Below are 17,144 nucleotides of genomic sequence, written 5' to 3'. Positions count from 1 at the left end.
GTCGCACCAGCGATGTTATACTGTGTATCTGAATATCTATGGAATATTCCTTAAAACCATTTTTTTTTATTGTTGCATTAAATTTGCTTTTACTTTTCCCAAGGTAATTGTTATATTTTACCTAAATAGGAAATTGCATAATGTTGTATATTGAATTTCATTAGAAAGTCAAGATTCTGAAAGTTGTCTAAATTTTTTCATAATGGAAATGAAAACAAAAACAAAAGGTGAAACATGCAGGGAAAGTAATCGTGTACTGCATTTTAGAAAAGAAGCAAGAAATCATTTTGTTCCTATTCACCCATATTGTTTTGAGCTTATCAGGTCTCCATCTACAAAAGTTTCATTGCTGTTCTAAAAGGTATAAAGAGTATGTTAGACTGAAATAGGAAACAATTTCTTGTCTTCTCAAAGATTTTTATGCCTCCGCCCGAAGGGGGCCGGAGGCATTATTCAATGTTTGTGATTTGAATATTCATTTGTTCCTTAAACTGGTCTAGTATTTTATTTAGTGATCATCGTTTTCCTGCTTTTCTTCTTTTTGCAGTATTTCTTCACATCCTTCATGTCAAGAGAGAAATCCTTTCTCCTTCTCTTCAGGATATGGCAGAACGCTCTCCTAGAGCAGGTAATCATAATTTGACTCAAAACTGATGATACTGACGCTGCGTTCAATTGCAGACTCTCCTCTTGCACTTACACAGTGAGGTTCAAAGGCAATATAGTGCACTCCCATTGTAATGAACATAGTTATTATGAAATTCTTGTTACAAGGGAGTAAAGATTCAGGCCCCAACATTATCAGCTCTATATTTTTTATTGTTTATTTGTTCAGTTATAACAAAATTTCAATATAATGAAAGGAAAATGCCAGTCCTGAGGTCTTTGTTGAAATGGGAGTCAACTGTATTATGAAAAGAAATGGCTGGAATATTAATGATTTGAGTAAGTCTTCAGGTATGTTTTTAAAGTTTTTGTGTCAGGATGCAGTACTGATATTTGATGGAATCCAATTCCAGATGTTAGGGACATGTGATTTATAGAACTTCTTGACTTCAGATAGTGTGAATACATGGGAAACTGTTTGTTGATGACCTAAGACCGAGTACGTTGTGTAGGCCCGTATGTATAATTTTGTGTTGCATCCTTGTACTCCCGATGAGTATTCAGTAGTGCTACATATCCTGGTGAGGATGTGTCATTGGCTTTGAAGGTATTAATCATCATTTTTACGTCCTTTCGTGGGAATCAACTAAACTATTCTGAATAGACATGGACATTTTATACTCAATAACTCATCCCATTCATGACATTGATACTTGTGTGGGAGGCAAAACAAAACAAAACAAAAAATGTCCCTGAACCCACTTGTTTATACTGGTCACTTATTTTGTCCCGTCATGCTGGACGACATGCCATCCTTTGAGCACGGGAGTGTTGATGACACAGCTATTTTGTCCTGCATGAGCCTTGTGTCATTAATCACTGAGAAATTTAATGGGAATCATGCCTATTGCTTTGTAGAATAGAAATTACATCTTAGGACCACAATTTTGCAACACTATGAGATGTTGAAAATGCCCTCCCAATCCAACTTTGTGATCTAGCTATATACTTACAAAAGAATACATGTTGTGACTCGACTGTTTCTGTAATGAACTAAAATTCACGGATGTATCTTTCCCTACAGCCTAGCAAGGAGCTATTCTATATGCCTGCTCCCTCCAATTAAGATTTTTTTTTCAGGCTTGACTCTTTTTGTGCATCAAAATTTTTAAGTGGTCTCTGACAATTCAAGTGGTCATTAATTAGGTGATACGCTATCAGCGTATCACCTATTGTGATTGTCAAAATTTCTCTTTTTTTTAATTCTTCTTTCTTTCTGCCACATTTTGTGTCGTCAATATCTCAACAATGACATTACGGAATGACATGACATTATCAGTCAACATGTCTCATAACAATATCTGGGCACAATAAGGTTTTCATGACAGTAACATATCTATGACGTCATCTAGGCGCCATTTTGTGATTTTCGGACCTTGTCACATGATCGATCATAACTTCATAACTAGATATCATTTCTGTATCATTTTCGGTGGACATAAAGTTCAGGTCAGGCTCTATCTTACTTTTTAACGCTAGTTACCAAGGTCATCATTACGCGCGCGTTTGCGCGCGTCAAAATTTTAAAAGGCTCAAAACGACTTCCCAATGGGAAATCTCGAAGTTTCAGACAATTTTAAGCGTTTCAAACATTTTCTCGCGTGCGCGTCCGTCCGCGCAATTTCGCGCGCAGAGGGCGTAACCAACATGAAAATGCAATTTTTTTGACTGATTTGGATTTCTGATACTTTGAGTAACAATATCCATTGATTTCCGATCGATTTTGACCTATAACAAAGGAATGCACTGGCGTCAAAAATGAAATTCCGCGCGCGCGTCTTTCTGCAAATATAGTGAAAAAACATGTTTTTGTTTATGTCGCCATAGCTCTTTAAAACGTCTGGTGACCCTATATTTCTATTGCATATTACAAAAGCATATGAATTGAAAATAACGTTTCAAGTACCAATATTGCCAGGAAAACTCATGACGTCATCATATCATCATCTGAAATCAAAAAAGTGGAATTAATTTTTTTGAGGTACTGTTTCTGACATTCATTTACTCATATCTCTATTGTTTAAGCTTAATATCACCCCAAATTCAGATATGTTTTACTTTGAACATTTGCCTTTCAAGTCCATGTCATGGTTTTGAAATTTGATGACGTCATCATACTTTAAATTGTGATTAAAGGTAAACACGCAAAATCGGACAAGTTTACGTGTTATGTCTATGGGAGGTGATTTTTTTTTAAACCATGCATTGACTTGACAACGTTTAAGCACCTTTATCTCAGCTAGTTTTGCTTCATTTCCTCTGAAACTTTAGTATGTTGTAGCTGTGACAATAAGCTGCAGTAATCATGCATTTTAGTCTTTGAAATCTCTTTATCAGATTGACAATTTTGCAGTTTAAAACTGAAAATGAAAATGGAATGTGGACAAAACGATTCCTCATGTATCTTTCACATACATAAGTTTACGTTCCCCATATTTTCCCGTCGAGACGTATGGCCGAGTGGTTAAAGGCGACGTCTCAGAGACGTGAGGTTGCGGGTTCGAACCCCACAAGATCACGAAACAAAATACTTAGCTATTTTACTTTTTTTTTCAATTTTGTATTACATATTCGTCCATGTAGAAATCACGTTCGTATATAAACGCACCTATACACACACAGACACACACACACGCCATATCCCTCTTTTTTGTGTGTTGGAGACTACATTGCTTCGACTGCAGCAAAACTTTGCAGGTTGACTTTGTCAAACCGATCATAGTATGTAATGACGACGACTGAGGTGTTGTACTTTGAACAACTGTCTTTCAAGACGATGTCATTGTTTTGTAATTTGATGACGTCATTACACTGAAAATTGTGATTAAAGGCAAGGTATCAAAACCAGCCGATTATAGGTTTTATGTCAGCGGGACGTATTTTTCCCAAGTTGCCAGAAATGGCATAGCGACCTCAGTCGTTACAAGGCCGCTTTTCCGTCTAGCAATGCAATACATTGTAGATGTTCACACGGCCACGTTAGTTGAGTGGGCATTGACTTTCCCCCTGTTATATCTATACATTGTTTTTTTTTTTTGTCTTACCATTTCCGTGGATGACCCGTGGCCGAGTGGTTACAGAAACGGTTTCGCTTGCACGCTCAATATAACTTCAAGGTGCCTATATCACATTCTTTTCTTTGTCGATCACAGATGACTGTCATCTGATGACCCCAAGCGTATCACCTAACTCGTCCTCAATGTGACGAGTTTTCATGTCTCGTTTTTTTTATCATTGTATATTGCATCAAGGACATTGCACAAGTGTGAGCGTGATAATCCCATGTGCAACATTTCATGTTGGAAATCTCAAGTATTCATTGTGTTCTCCTAATGCTACTCCAATGTCATGCTCCATGCAAGAAGCATCAATTCACACTTTTTCTTTGTTTGTGTGTTTTCTTGTACTTTCTCAGACTATGCCGTCCTCAGAGTATTGGACCTGGGTGCACAGTAACTACGGCAGCGATCTCGGTATCCAGGGGGAGGAGATTCCAGCGGAGTTCATGGAGGCGGAAGGACTCGACCCCATGGCCCAGCTGAATGAGGACAGCACGGAGGATGTCTCCCAGAGTCTGGGCTCTGAGGACCAGAGTCTGGACGAGGTCTTCAATGCCTCCAAGGTGGGGGTTTGAACCTCTAACCTGCCTGGTCACCATATTAGATTGGGGGGGGGGGGGGGGGGTTGAAAGGGAGCAGATCTTAGTGATTTATACTGACAAAGGTCTAGGATATATGTAGGGGGAAGTTTTATGATACTTTTGAAGCACACATAATGCCAAGCAATGCTGCTTCTGATGTCAATTTGTTGCTCAGAATTTGCTATTCAAAAAATTGAAATAAGAATAAACTGAGATTATATCAAAACAGACAGAAAAGCTTGGATACACACATTACTGGTGGTGTAGGAGATTTCTTTAGTGGCCTACTGTGGCTCAAATTTTCAGTATTAATTGTGCAATTCATACACCGCCACATCTTCAAGTTATGATTGGAACTGAAGATTTGATGTGCTTGACATTTGATGTGATATAGTGAAGCTGTATAGTTTTAACAATGCTGATTGACATCTTAAATGTTAATAGACTCTCATATTGAAGGGATGTAGATGCTATTATATTCACCTCCCTCTACTTTATCAGAAAAAAAAGAGAAAAATTTAAAATTAAGGTGCTTTCAGCTCACACTTTTCATAAACTTTCAGCCAATCAGAGAAGAGAATTTCAGAAACTTGAGACTCATGACTTATGAATATGCAAAATGGCCTTGCAGCCAATTGGTCAGTCTCTCTATGTGTTGCTTTGTCAGGAGGACTCGCAGACAGATGATGCCTCGAATGGTCTCACCATGACGGTCCCATCTCAGGAGAAGAAGGTGGAGCCAGATGGTGCGTTAGATGAGAGCTCAGACATGGGAGAAGGTAAGGAGACTGGTGAGGTCTTGTTTTAGTGTCTTCACCGCTCTGAGTGGAGAGTTGAGTTAGAAGAGAACACAAGATGTATTTATTTGTAGGTTGGATTTTTGTTGTTCTAGGGTCTTTAGTTTTTGTAGTTTTTGTGTTTCTTTGTGTGGGTTGTTACCGTGTTTATTTGTTTGTTTGTTTGTTTCTCTGTTAAGTAAGACTTGCTGACAGAAAAAAAAAAGGTTTCCATGAATCAGTGAATGGTCTGTTCTGACACTTCTGGCTGTGGGAAATATTGAGTGAAGTGTATCCCATTTAACAAATTTTCCATTTCCAATTTGCCATTTATTTTCAGCTCTAATTTGTTCTTTCCCATAATTTCATTAGTAATCAACATCATGGACTCATGTAGCATATAGGGCCATGTTGTTCATATCTGTTACAAATAGGAAAAACTGTTAAATAGTGCTTTCAGTAACCCTACCCTGCAAGGCCTGGCTAGGGTTTTAGAAGAAAAATGGGAATTACGCTCAACAGTGGCTTAATTTTTTTTTTTCAAATACTTAATCCAATAGAATTTTACTTCCAATATCACCATTCTTTTAGATACAGCAGTTACAACAAATCAATGTAATACAAAATACATGAACATGCATTTGAAAGCAGAAGAAAAATTTGGCAAGTACATAACCTATAAGAAACTACTTGTTCAAACTCATTCTTATTGCAAAAAAGAGGTCCATATAAAAGACAAGCTTGTAGAAATGTGGACCTCTCAATAAACTGAACTTACAAATCAAAGCACACAGAAGCACACACAATGGTTAGATACATGTTCCTTCTCGCTTCATTTTGTTTTTGTTTTTTTTTTTCATCAATGTGTCAGTTCCAGATCCTTTGAGTTCAATGGACTTTGGAGGCAAGGAGCTGGTGAACGAGGTCTTCAACATTCCAGTGGACAAACTCTTTGCTGCTATGTACAGCAATCAACACCCCTTTATGAAGCAGTTCCTGGAGTACAGGAAGGCTACAGGTAAAGGATTGAAAAAGAAAAGATTGCTAATGATGATGATGATAGTAGTAATGATAATAATAGTAATATCAATGATAGGGGGTATCTATAATGTTGACTCACAGCATAGAAAAGAGAAAGAAATAGAGGAAAGACGGAATTATAGTCATTGATTAATCATGTGCTATGAAAAAAAAAAACAGTCTCCCTGGCCTGAAAGTAGAAAATGCTGGACTTCTGAGTTTTGGATTGTGAACAAGGACTTGAGCATGAGGAAATTTATGTTATCTAATTATTGTATTAATTCAGTGAAAAAAACAAAGACAAGAAATAGTACAAAATTAATGTAATATAATATGAAATAGAACAGACAAGGAGGTAATCCTTTATGTGGCCAAGCATTTTCATCAGCATTCAGTCAGCCATCCGAACTTGACCTGAAGTTGGTAAGCTTGCCCAGATGTAGCAGTGAGCCTCAGGCCACCTGGAAGACTGCAATGACATGAATAGGAATAGGGGATTAGGTAATCTCTACTGGTATTCATTAACCATATGTTTCCAGTTTAAGTAATCATTGGTTAAAGAATGTTTACTGAATCACCTTTCAAAATACATTGATGCTTTTAAGTGCAGGAAAATAGATTGCCATGTTGTTAATTTTTGTCGATTTAAACAATTACAGTACCTTAAATCTGTGGGCCAAGTTTAGCCTGCCATAGTATTTTACCAAACTCTGCTGTGGGCAAACTGTGCACATACAGCCCCATTACCATTTTGAGATGATGGTGAGAGAGGAAATTTGATGTATATCCTTTGAGTTCTGACCCATACCACTCTGCTCTCTCTTTCTCTCCCACGTGGTCGTTCAGATGTTGATATTGGGGAGTGGACGAGGCACGACTCGGACCGAGACACCAGGAAGATCACCTACACCTTACACCTCAACACCTCGCTGGGGTACAAGTCTTGTGGTGTGGAGGAAAATCATGTGAGTACATGTTTAAATAAGATTATGGAAAGATGCATCCCCCAATGATCAAGAGATCTTCCTCTTCTACTACTACCACTACTACTATTGCTACAACCAGTGGCGGATCCAGGAAGGACCGCACCGGGCGCACGCCCCCCCCCCCCCCCTTTATTTAGTATTTTTTTGTTAAAACAAAAGAAATAAAAAGAAAAAAATGAGGGAGGGGTGCATGCACCCCGCCCCCTTAATTTTGTAAACACGCCCCCTCTGTACAAAATTCCTGGATCCACCCCTGACTACTACCACTACCACTGCTGCTACTACTACTACTACTACCGCTACTACTACTACTACTACTACTACCGGTACTACTACAAGTGCTACTCTTACCACTACTACTACTGCCAGTACTGCTATTTATGCCGCCACGAAGTGGTGCCAGAGGCATTATTTTACTATGCTTCTACTTCTTCTTCTACTTCTACATGACTACTTCTACTTCTTCCTCCTCCTCTTCTTCTTCTTCTTCTTCTTCTTCTTCTTCTTCTTCTTCTTCTTCTTCTTCTTCTTCTTCGTCGTCGTCGTCGTCGTCGTCGTCGTCGTCGTCGTCGTCTTCTTCTTCTTCTTCTTCTTCTTCTTCTTCTTCTTCTTCTTCTTCTTCTTCTTCGTCTTCGTAGTTTCAAGGGTTAAAGCGCAGGGAAAAACATTGAATTCAAATCGTAACAGCTGCGATGTGTTATTTCCCAAACAGATGTACCAGAAGAACTGGAGCAAAGTGGGGCAGTGCTACGTGGTGGAAAACGAGGTCTACAACAAGAACGTGCCTTACTGCGACTACTTCTACGTTCACACCTGTCGCGTTCTCACCAAGGTCTCTCCTACACAGTCAAGACTGAGGTGAGTGGACTGTAGAGTCCAAAGTTTCTCCATAGATCACTAGTCAAGGACCATTACGTTTGCATGACGTGTTCTTGTTGCGTTCATAATGCTACTTTGTATTTATTTGGGTATTTTTCTTTCAGGCAACTCATTAGATGTTTAAAAAACGTATTCGTGATATATACAGGTAAAATCATATTCATGATAAATACAGGGATGCGAGAGTTTACTGTTTGATCCGATTTCAGACTTTTTTTTTTTTTTTTACTTTGCCCAGAACCCACTTTTCAGACTTTTTTTTGCAACTCTAATGCATTGAAATGCTCCAGTTTGATGTACTTCGAACTTTTTTTTTTTCGTTAGTTTCAGATTTCTTAATTTTTTGTTTCTCTTTTTCAAGTACTCTCACACCCCTGTTTACAGAAGAAATTGTCTATATTTGTAGCAGTGAATGAGTGATCTTTCCCATGTTGGTGAAATGGGATGCCATGAAGCACACCAATATTTGCAGTTGCCTAGTTGCTCAAGTAGCCAAAGGCAAAATTTATGATAAATCTCTTTGTGCATGACAAATGTGACAGAACAGCAACCAGGATTTCTTTTTATTAAAGTACCCAGAGTGACATTTCTTCCAATGGAAAATCCTGACGAATAGAAAATGAATAAGTACATGGAAACAAATAAAAGGCAAGTGAAATGAAATGAATTTTGTTGACATTTTTGGCCACTTCAGATTCATCATGAGACTGGAGTTCCTGAAGTCTGCCCTAGGTCTCGTCAAGAACTTCATCGACAGGAATGTGGAGTCTGGAACCAAACAGGGGGAGCGGGAACTCGGTAAGGGATCTAAGCCTGCTATAAATGTATCATAAAATCCTTCAAAAATTCATAAAAATTCTCAAATCGCTAGCAAAATTCAATCATCTGTTCCCTTGTGTTATTATCAAGTTTTCCTGTAAGGTTCATATAATCCGTTCACAGCTTTTTGAGTTATTTTGCAAACAGACAAACCAACACCGACAAAAACATAACATTCTTCAAGTGTAAAGAAGAGAGTAGTTCAAGTGTCCTTTTAAAAAAGTCTTTCACATGGGCCGACCATTTGCTGCACTGCTGCTCAGACAAGTTTATCAATGGTATTCGACTTAAGATAATGAAGATGTTTTACACAAGGGAAGCTGACATGAATAGAATTCAATGTCGAGTTTACACTCTACTATCTATTTACCAAAAGGAAATAGTATGTATTACATGTGATATGTCAGCGGTTGATTTACAAACAGAAAATCGTAGCATCTTATTTATTCTTTTTTGATATTCTCTCTGTCACTTTTTTTTCCAAGTCAAATTTGTCCGGGATCACCTGGAGACAGCGGTACCAGTGAAGAAGAGGAGAGGCAAGAAGAGACGGTCCCAGCATCCCAACCACGAGGCGGAGGAAAAGCGGAGAATAGACGTCCAATCACAGCCCAGTACTCAACAAGGTGACCATGGTTACCATCAAAGTTTGTTAGGAGCTCTTCATTCATTGGTCAATCACATGTATCTGAACGCTTTGCGTTAACATGGTGATGGTCAGCTCATAAATCTGTGTGTATCTGTAATAGTGATGCCTTTCTACACAAGTGTGACTGATGTTGGCCTTGTTGGCATGGCAACAGAAGATGCAACCCAATAGTTTGGATTTGATTGTTTCTTCTCTTTTTTGCCATTTCTTTTTTTTTGGGGGGGGGGAAGGGGGGATATGCAGTGCAAATTTTGCTTCGATGGGCAGTATTGACCATAGCCTTGTCAGAATTGAATAAATATAGATTGTGAAAATGAACGTGGTTAATCACACAGGACTATTGTGAAAGCAAGCTACAAAGTTTGACGAATATACATGTACTACATCATATTTGATTCAAGCGTGCTCTGACACATTTCCTTGTATATACTTCATCTATATTGCAAATTCTTGTTATGATTGTAAGGTGCATGAGAAATGTACATTTACCTCACCATAAAGCCAACTAAATTAATCTTGCACAGAGTCACAAATTGTTAATCTTAGTGCATTCTTCTTCTTCTCAGGTTTCCTTGCCAACCTGACCCCAGTCTGGTTCCAGCCTTCAACAGAGAACAAGATCAGTCTTCACAGCACCATGGCATTCATCTCTGTCATGTGAGCAGGGAATGGGAAGATGTAGGGATTGATGATGGATGGGTGGACAGGTTGACTTTTGAATAGATGAAGGTTGAGATCGGAGAAGGATGAATGGACAGAACTGATGAATGGAAGGATATGTACAAGGAAAGGTGGCTGGACAAGTAGACTAATGAATGAAGAGAGATAGAAAGATGGATGGATGAGCGGGTGGACTAATGAATGAATGGAAGAAGAGTTACGAAAAAGGGTTGATGAACAGGTAGATTAATTTATGGATGGAGGAAATGATCGAACGAAGGATGGATGGGCAGATGGACAAATGAATGGAGGGAAAGGTAGAAGGAAGAGTGGATGGACAAGTAGACTAATGAATAGATGGAAAGAGAGGAAAAAGGATGGACAGAAAGTTCAACTAATTAATTGGGGAAAGCTATAGATAGAAGGATGGATGGGTGGAAGGACAGGTGGACGAATGGAGAGTTTGAACTGTGGATTGATGGATGGCAAGCCTACATAATGTAGATACTGGTGTATGATTGCAAACATTATGGAATCTCCCAGCAAAAAGTTTGAAACATTTAATATGAGTGTCAATTTGAGAGAAATCCTCATATGCTCACAACAGTCACGATTTATGTTCACATATGGAATTTCTACCTAGGTGATATCCTTTTATTCCCTTTAAGCAGCACCAATTAATCTTTTTCTTTTTTGTTGTGTGTCGTGCACATTCTACATTTCTATCTGTAAACACAGACTAGCAGTATTGTGCATATTCAACGTATCTCTGTTCCTGCAACTGAAATCCATCGAGGAGAGCGCGTCGAACAAGCAGGCGTGGTCGAGCGCGGAGTTCGTCAAGAAGCTTGGGTGAGTGACCTGGGTCTTCGTTCACACGTAACGGTCTTCCACCATTATGCTTTCGTCATTTTTTCATTCTCTGTGTAGTTCAAAAAGAAACTTATGAGGCAGTTGAATACCATAATACAAGAACGACCCCAGACCACAGGAGGAAGTTTTGGGAAAATTGAACAAAAAAGAAAAAACAGAGCATCCTGATATTTTAATTTTTTTCAGTTACCAGAATGTTACGAATGCTGCTTTAATAATAGAATGTATAACATTCATTTGATTGGACATAGGATTTTTGCCTTCAGGCTATATTGTATTGGATTTGCCTTTATTTTCTATACATTTTCATGTTTTGTTGTGTGTTTTCTGTTGTTGTTTTTGTTGTCTTTTTGTTGTGGTTTGGGTGTTTTGGTATGTTTGTGTGTGTGTTTGTTTTTTATGCAGACATTGGCAGCCTTGGTTGTGTTTGCAGTTAAACTGAGAAAGTTGTCTCCATTAGTCTTACAAATTTAACCTGATCATTATTGTCATGCTTTTGATAATGGATAGACTGTGATATTTCTTGTTGATTTTCGTTCCCCTCCCACCAATGTGGGCGTGGTCAGGGAGCTTCCAAAGACAGAGAAGGACTGGGCGGTGTTACTTCAGCAGCAGCAGCAGCTCCACTCCCGGGAGATGCAGCGGTGGAGGGACATCGTGGATCTCTGCATCCAACTTATCAAGCAGGTGAGGAGATGGCAATGATAGTGATGACGACTATGATGACAGAAATATAATGATAATGATAATAATGATGCTGATGATGATAGTAGTAGTAGTATTAATAATAATGATAATGATATGAAATATCTAGGAGTAGGAGTAACAAGTAACATAGGTCATAATGAGAACTATAACAAGACTAATGCTAATATTATTAATGATAGTGTCATTAATTTGTTTATTAATGATTGTATAAACAATTTTGATGATGAAAATGGTATTAAAAAGTGTGTGCGTGCATCATGAGTTCAAATTTAGAATTTTCTACATCATATCATTTAGACTTCTATTCCTTTTTGATTTTGAAGAGGAGGGGCGTACATTTGGGTAGGGATCATTATCCACAAGGTTTTATTGCTGAAATTTTGCCGCTGTTGGTTAGCAGTATGTAACTGTACAGGTTTAGAACATGAGATGGCACTACACAACTCTATTAATCAGTGCTGTTTACACATAGAGTGTGGCCAACTCTGCTCCTGTGGGTAACAATAATTACATTCAGACGACAAGCCCTAACCTCTAGGTTAAGCTCTTGCCCCCTAACTTCGACGTGCTTCCACACGACGAAGCTTAACCTCGAGGTTAGGATACCTCAAGGTTAAAATCCTGCCTCTTTGAGTTTGTTGATTTTTGTGTCCACAAGGTGCTTCTCTACAAGTGGGGACCCCCCACGGCTCGTGGTGAGTGGGCTTACCCTGAGATATCTTATGGCTCTTGACATCAAGCTAACCTCAAGGTCAGCTAACTACGAGTGCGTCTACACGGTCCCTAACTACGAGCTTAACCTCGAGGTTAAGGCTTGTCATCTGAACGTAACTATCATGGCGGTATGATGCTTTGTAAGGCAAGCATGAAACAAAGGAATACACGCCATGTTGTGACAAACTGAAAACCAGCTTGGCCAAACTCTGTGTATGAGATTGCTCTGCCATAATCCAGGGTTTGATGCTTTTCATTGTTACGGCTTGCTAAATCATAATATCAAAAAGATAAGAATCATATTAAGAGGTTATCTCTCCTGTTTGTTGCTTCATCCAAACACCAGATGGAGAGTACCCTGAGTGAACTCCACGACGGCGTCTCTTCCAGCGACCTCATCCCCAACATCCAGGAACTCCTCGACTCCACCATCCAAGATGGAGGATCGCCACCGAAAGATGACACCTCGCATTCAAGACCCACAGTCACAGTTTAACATCAGCAATCTGTGCACGCCGATATGTATGTCGAGAGGTCATTGCTTGAGTGTGTGTATCGCATCTTCGTGAAGTTTTTCCTCAGCGTGGTCAAGAGCAATGACTTGAGTTTGAGGGGAAAAAAAGTAAGCAGCGCCCTCTTTGGCAGCCTGATTTTTGGAGAGGGATTACCTACCTAAGGTGCATCAGAGGATAAAGTGCAATCGCAGCGTTGTGGAATTCGACCTCTGCAATCCTGTCTTGCCTGTTGCAGCTGTTTCGAGGCCGATTTATGAAGGGAGATGATATCTAACCAGGACATTTTCTAGCGTCCGTGAAATATTCGAAAGGAGATGCCATCGAGCAAGCGCTCCAAGTTCTGAGCAGGGTCAGATGTACGATTTGCTTCCACGACACGCGAGGCGCACATTTTTTGACTCCTGTGAATGCTTGGATGGAAAAAGGATCGGATGGAATACTATGTGCTACATACTTCTTGTACTTCAAACCAAGGAATTGTATTTCATGTAGGCAGACTTTTCTGTGTGAATATCAGCGGGTTATACAACTTGTATCTTATGCCCTATTCTTCTGTTATGCCTGTTCATGTATTCTACCCAGGGGCGTCACCAGCTTTTTTTCAAGGGGGGTGCGTTTTGACCCTAATGTAAGGGAGATTCTTTTTTTGACAGACATTTGGAAAAAAGGAAGCTCTCAATCCCTAGACTTTTACTGTTTTTGAGGGAAACCAAGCGGGGAAAGGGCACCGGCGTAGCTAGGATTTCATCTTTTTTTATTTTTTTATTTTATTTATTTATTTATTTATTTATTTATTTATTTATTTTTTTTTTTTTGGGGGGGGGTTGTTAGTATGCGAGGGAGCGAGCAAGGGGGGGGGGGGTGGAAGTTCCTGTTGCCCCCCCCCCCTCCCACGGTGAGAACTTTTTGCATTTTGATGTTGTAAATGGTGCAATTTGATGCAGGCTTTTTGCGTGTTTTTGTCGACTTGAAACAGTCCCATTTGTTTAAGGTAGCAGTACATTTTGATGGAATTTGTTGTTGAACAATGTGCCTATAAACTATATCATTTCAATAAACTTATTGTATTGATTCTTTAACACACTGATGTCATGAACGCGACCGAGCCCGAGCAAGCGGAGAGAGCGAGGGGGGATTTAATGCATGCTTTGCTTGTTTTATCGACTTGAAACAGTCCCACGTGTTTAAAGTGAAGCAGTATATTTTGATGTAGATTATCATCAAACAATTTGCCTATAAAAAAGTATCATCCAAACAAACTTCCTGTTTTAATATTTACACTGAATATCATGAACGCGGCCAAGCAAGAGCGAGAGGAGTGGGCGAGGGGGAGGATGTGGGAGGGAGTGTCCCCCTCCCACGGTGAGCGCTTTTTGCATTTTGATGTTGTAAATGGTGCAATTTGATGCAGGTATTTTGCGTGTTTTATCGACTTGAAACAGTCCCACTTGTTTAAGGTATCAGTACACTTTGAAGTAAATTATTATTGAACAATTTGCCCATAAATGGTATAATTCAAATAAACTTCTAGTAATAATTCTTACACTGATGTCATGAACGCGACCGAGCCCGAACAAGCGGAACGAGCAAGAGGGGAGGTTGTGGGAGGGGGTTGTCCCCCTATAAATGGATTATGGAATGACGGTGTAAAACGACAAATTACTGGCAGCAATATCGGGAGAATGACTTAACGATTACACGCGAGCGAGCGGAGCGAGCGAGCTTTAAAATTTTTGGCATTTTTTACAGTCCCAAAACTCCCGTTAGTCGCCATATTTTGTTGCTTTGGAAATTAAGGGGGGGGGGCGCACCGGGCGCAACTGCAGGCAATTACTGGCAGCAACATCAGATGAATGGCATAACGATTAAATGCGAGTAAGCGAAGAGAGCGAGCTTGAAAATTTTGACATTTTACAGTAAAAAAACTACCATTTGGAGCTTTATTTTTTTTGCTTTAGAAATAAAGGGGGAGGGCGCACCGGGCGCAACTGCAAGCAATTACTGCCAGCAACATCAGGAGAAAGGCATAACAATTAAATGCGAGCGAGCGGAGCGAGCGAGCTTGAATATTTTGACATTTTACAGTAGAAAAAAAAAACCCTGCCGTTTGTTGCTATATTTTTTCGCTTTAGAATGTAAGGGGGCACATCGAGCGCAACTCCTAGCAATTACTGGCAGCAACATCAGGAGAGCATAACGATTACATGCGAGCGAGCGGAGCGAACGAGCTTGAAAATTTCACATTTTACAGTCCAGAAGCTGCCGTTCTCAGCCATATTTTTTCGCTTTGGAAATCAAGGGAGGGGGGGGGGGCGCACCAGGCGGGAACTGCTGGCAATTACTGGCAGCAACATCAGGTGAATTGCATAACGATTAAATGCGAGCGAGCTTGAAAATTTTATATTTTACAGTCCAAAAACTGCCGTTCTTAGCCGTATTTCTTCGCTTTGGAATTTTTTTTTTTTTTTTTTTTTGGGGGGGGGGGGTGGAGCGCATGCCACCGGGCGCAACTGCTGGCAATTACTGGCAGCAACATCTGGACCCTGTCTTATCAAAAGTTATAATCTATTTTAAATTTCCTTAACACACAGGCTGCCATTGACTTATGATAGAAATCAACTTTATAATCAATTTTAACTCTTCATAACACAGGGTCCAGGTGAATTGCATAACGATTCAATGCGAGCGAGTGAAGAGAGCGAGCTTGAACATTTTTGACATTTTACAGTAGAAAAACTGCCGTTTGTAGCTATATTTTTTCGCTTTGGAAATTAAGGGGAGGGGGGCGCACCGGGCGCAACTGCAGACAATTACTGGCAGTAACATCAGGGGAATTGCGTAAAGATTAAATGCGAGCGAGCTTGAAAATTTTGACATTAAACAGTCCAAAAACTGCCGTTTTAAGCTATATCTTTTTTGCTTTCGAAATTAAGGGGGGGGGGCGCACCGGGCGCAACTGCTGGCAATTACTGGCAGCAATATCAGGTGAATTCAAATGCGAGCGAGCGGAGCGATCGAGCTTGAAAATTGTGACATTTTACATGCCCAAAACTGCCGTTTGTAGCTATATATATATATATATTTTTTTTTTAATTTAATTTTTTTTTTTTTTTTGCAGTAAGGGGGGGGGGCGCACCGGGTGGAACTGCCGGCAAATACTGGCAGCAACTTCGGGAGAATGGCATTACGACTAAAATGCCAGCGAGCGGAGCGAGCGAGCTTGAAAATTTTGACATTTTACAGTCCAAAAACTGCCGTTTGTAGCTATACTTTTTCGCTTTGAAAATTGAGAGGGGGCGGGGACGCCCGGTGCGCCCCTCCCCCTGGATCCGCCACTGGTAGTCAAGGGTGTCGGTTTATGTTCATGACTGGGGGAGGTATGACCAGCGAGGTGGCGTCGAAGTGGCCAAGCATGGGAAGATGTCCAAAATCTATCTAAATAGTAAACACTGTATAGAATACACCTGTACTATACAGTAGATATGTATAAAATCAGTGCTGCCAGAACCAGGGGTGCGAATTTTTTTGCCCATGATTTTTTTTTTTTTTTTTTTTTAGGGTCTGAAGGGGGGTGCGTTCGCACCCAACGCACCCCCCCTGGTGACGCCCATGCTACCAACCTCATTGGCATCGACATTCCCGTAAACCTACAACAGCCTCTCTACTTGTCCGCTGTGGCGTGTGTAATGTGCTTGTTCCATCGCACACATGAGTGGCTCGATCGTTGAATATGTGCATTCATTTTCCACTCCAGTGTCCGCAGTGATGGACTCCCAGTATTAAATGTGGCTATACTGTCCCTTACTTTTTTTAAGCATGTCAAAACAAAAAATGGTGCATACAATACGAAATGTGTGAGAGCAAATGGGATCTTCTTACTGTGAATCCTTTTGCTTTGGAATTCTTGTTGGATAATTTGTATCTGTAATCTTCTCAGATTATCAGCAGTTAGCCCTATTCCTAAGCCCACTGAAATTAGCTAAAAGCAATGCACAAGTCACCAAAGTGAAAGGATGTGCAACTGATGGCAAACCTCATAGAAATCAGCATTTTGGGGGCAATTTCCAGTTTCAGCATAATATGTATCTTGATAGATTAACCATCGATCCCTTGGACTTTGGTACAACCAGAATACAAGATTGTAATATGTGTAGTAGTTTTAGGATAAACTAAGTTTAATTAAATTATACACCGATGGATGAAAGGATAGAAAAAACTGATATTTTAAAATCTTACGTA

The 17,144-nt window shown here is 39.9% G+C and overlaps 1 protein-coding gene across 1 annotated transcript in view; it reads left to right on the top strand.

Annotated features, from left to right (window-relative positions):
* Nucleotides 1–12,886, top strand: part of LOC139708565 (protein Aster-B-like) — a 60,708-nt gene extending 47,822 nt beyond the window's left edge. Inside the window, exons 8-19 of the mRNA XM_071620508.1 lie at nucleotides 548–628; nucleotides 4,082–4,288; nucleotides 4,974–5,085; nucleotides 5,954–6,100; nucleotides 6,949–7,067; nucleotides 7,801–7,946; nucleotides 8,662–8,765; nucleotides 9,272–9,412; nucleotides 10,002–10,092; nucleotides 10,834–10,947; nucleotides 11,535–11,655; nucleotides 12,737–12,886. Of these exons, the coding sequence (XP_071476609.1) occupies nucleotides 548–628; nucleotides 4,082–4,288; nucleotides 4,974–5,085; nucleotides 5,954–6,100; nucleotides 6,949–7,067; nucleotides 7,801–7,946; nucleotides 8,662–8,765; nucleotides 9,272–9,412; nucleotides 10,002–10,092; nucleotides 10,834–10,947; nucleotides 11,535–11,655; nucleotides 12,737–12,886 (1,533 nt within the window). The remainder of the gene's footprint in view (nucleotides 1–547; nucleotides 629–4,081; nucleotides 4,289–4,973; nucleotides 5,086–5,953; nucleotides 6,101–6,948; nucleotides 7,068–7,800; nucleotides 7,947–8,661; nucleotides 8,766–9,271; nucleotides 9,413–10,001; nucleotides 10,093–10,833; nucleotides 10,948–11,534; nucleotides 11,656–12,736) is intronic.
* The last annotated feature ends 4,258 nt before the right edge of the window (nucleotides 12,887–17,144 follow it).

This window comes from Diadema antillarum, unplaced genomic scaffold (genome assembly GCF_040938485.1).
Source record: "Diadema antillarum isolate AM-2024a unplaced genomic scaffold, OU_Dant_1.0 seq00001348_RagTag, whole genome shotgun sequence".
NCBI classification, from domain to species: Eukaryota; Metazoa; Echinodermata; class Echinoidea; order Diadematoida; family Diadematidae; genus Diadema; species Diadema antillarum.
This window is presented reverse-complemented; position numbering and strand designations above follow the sequence as displayed.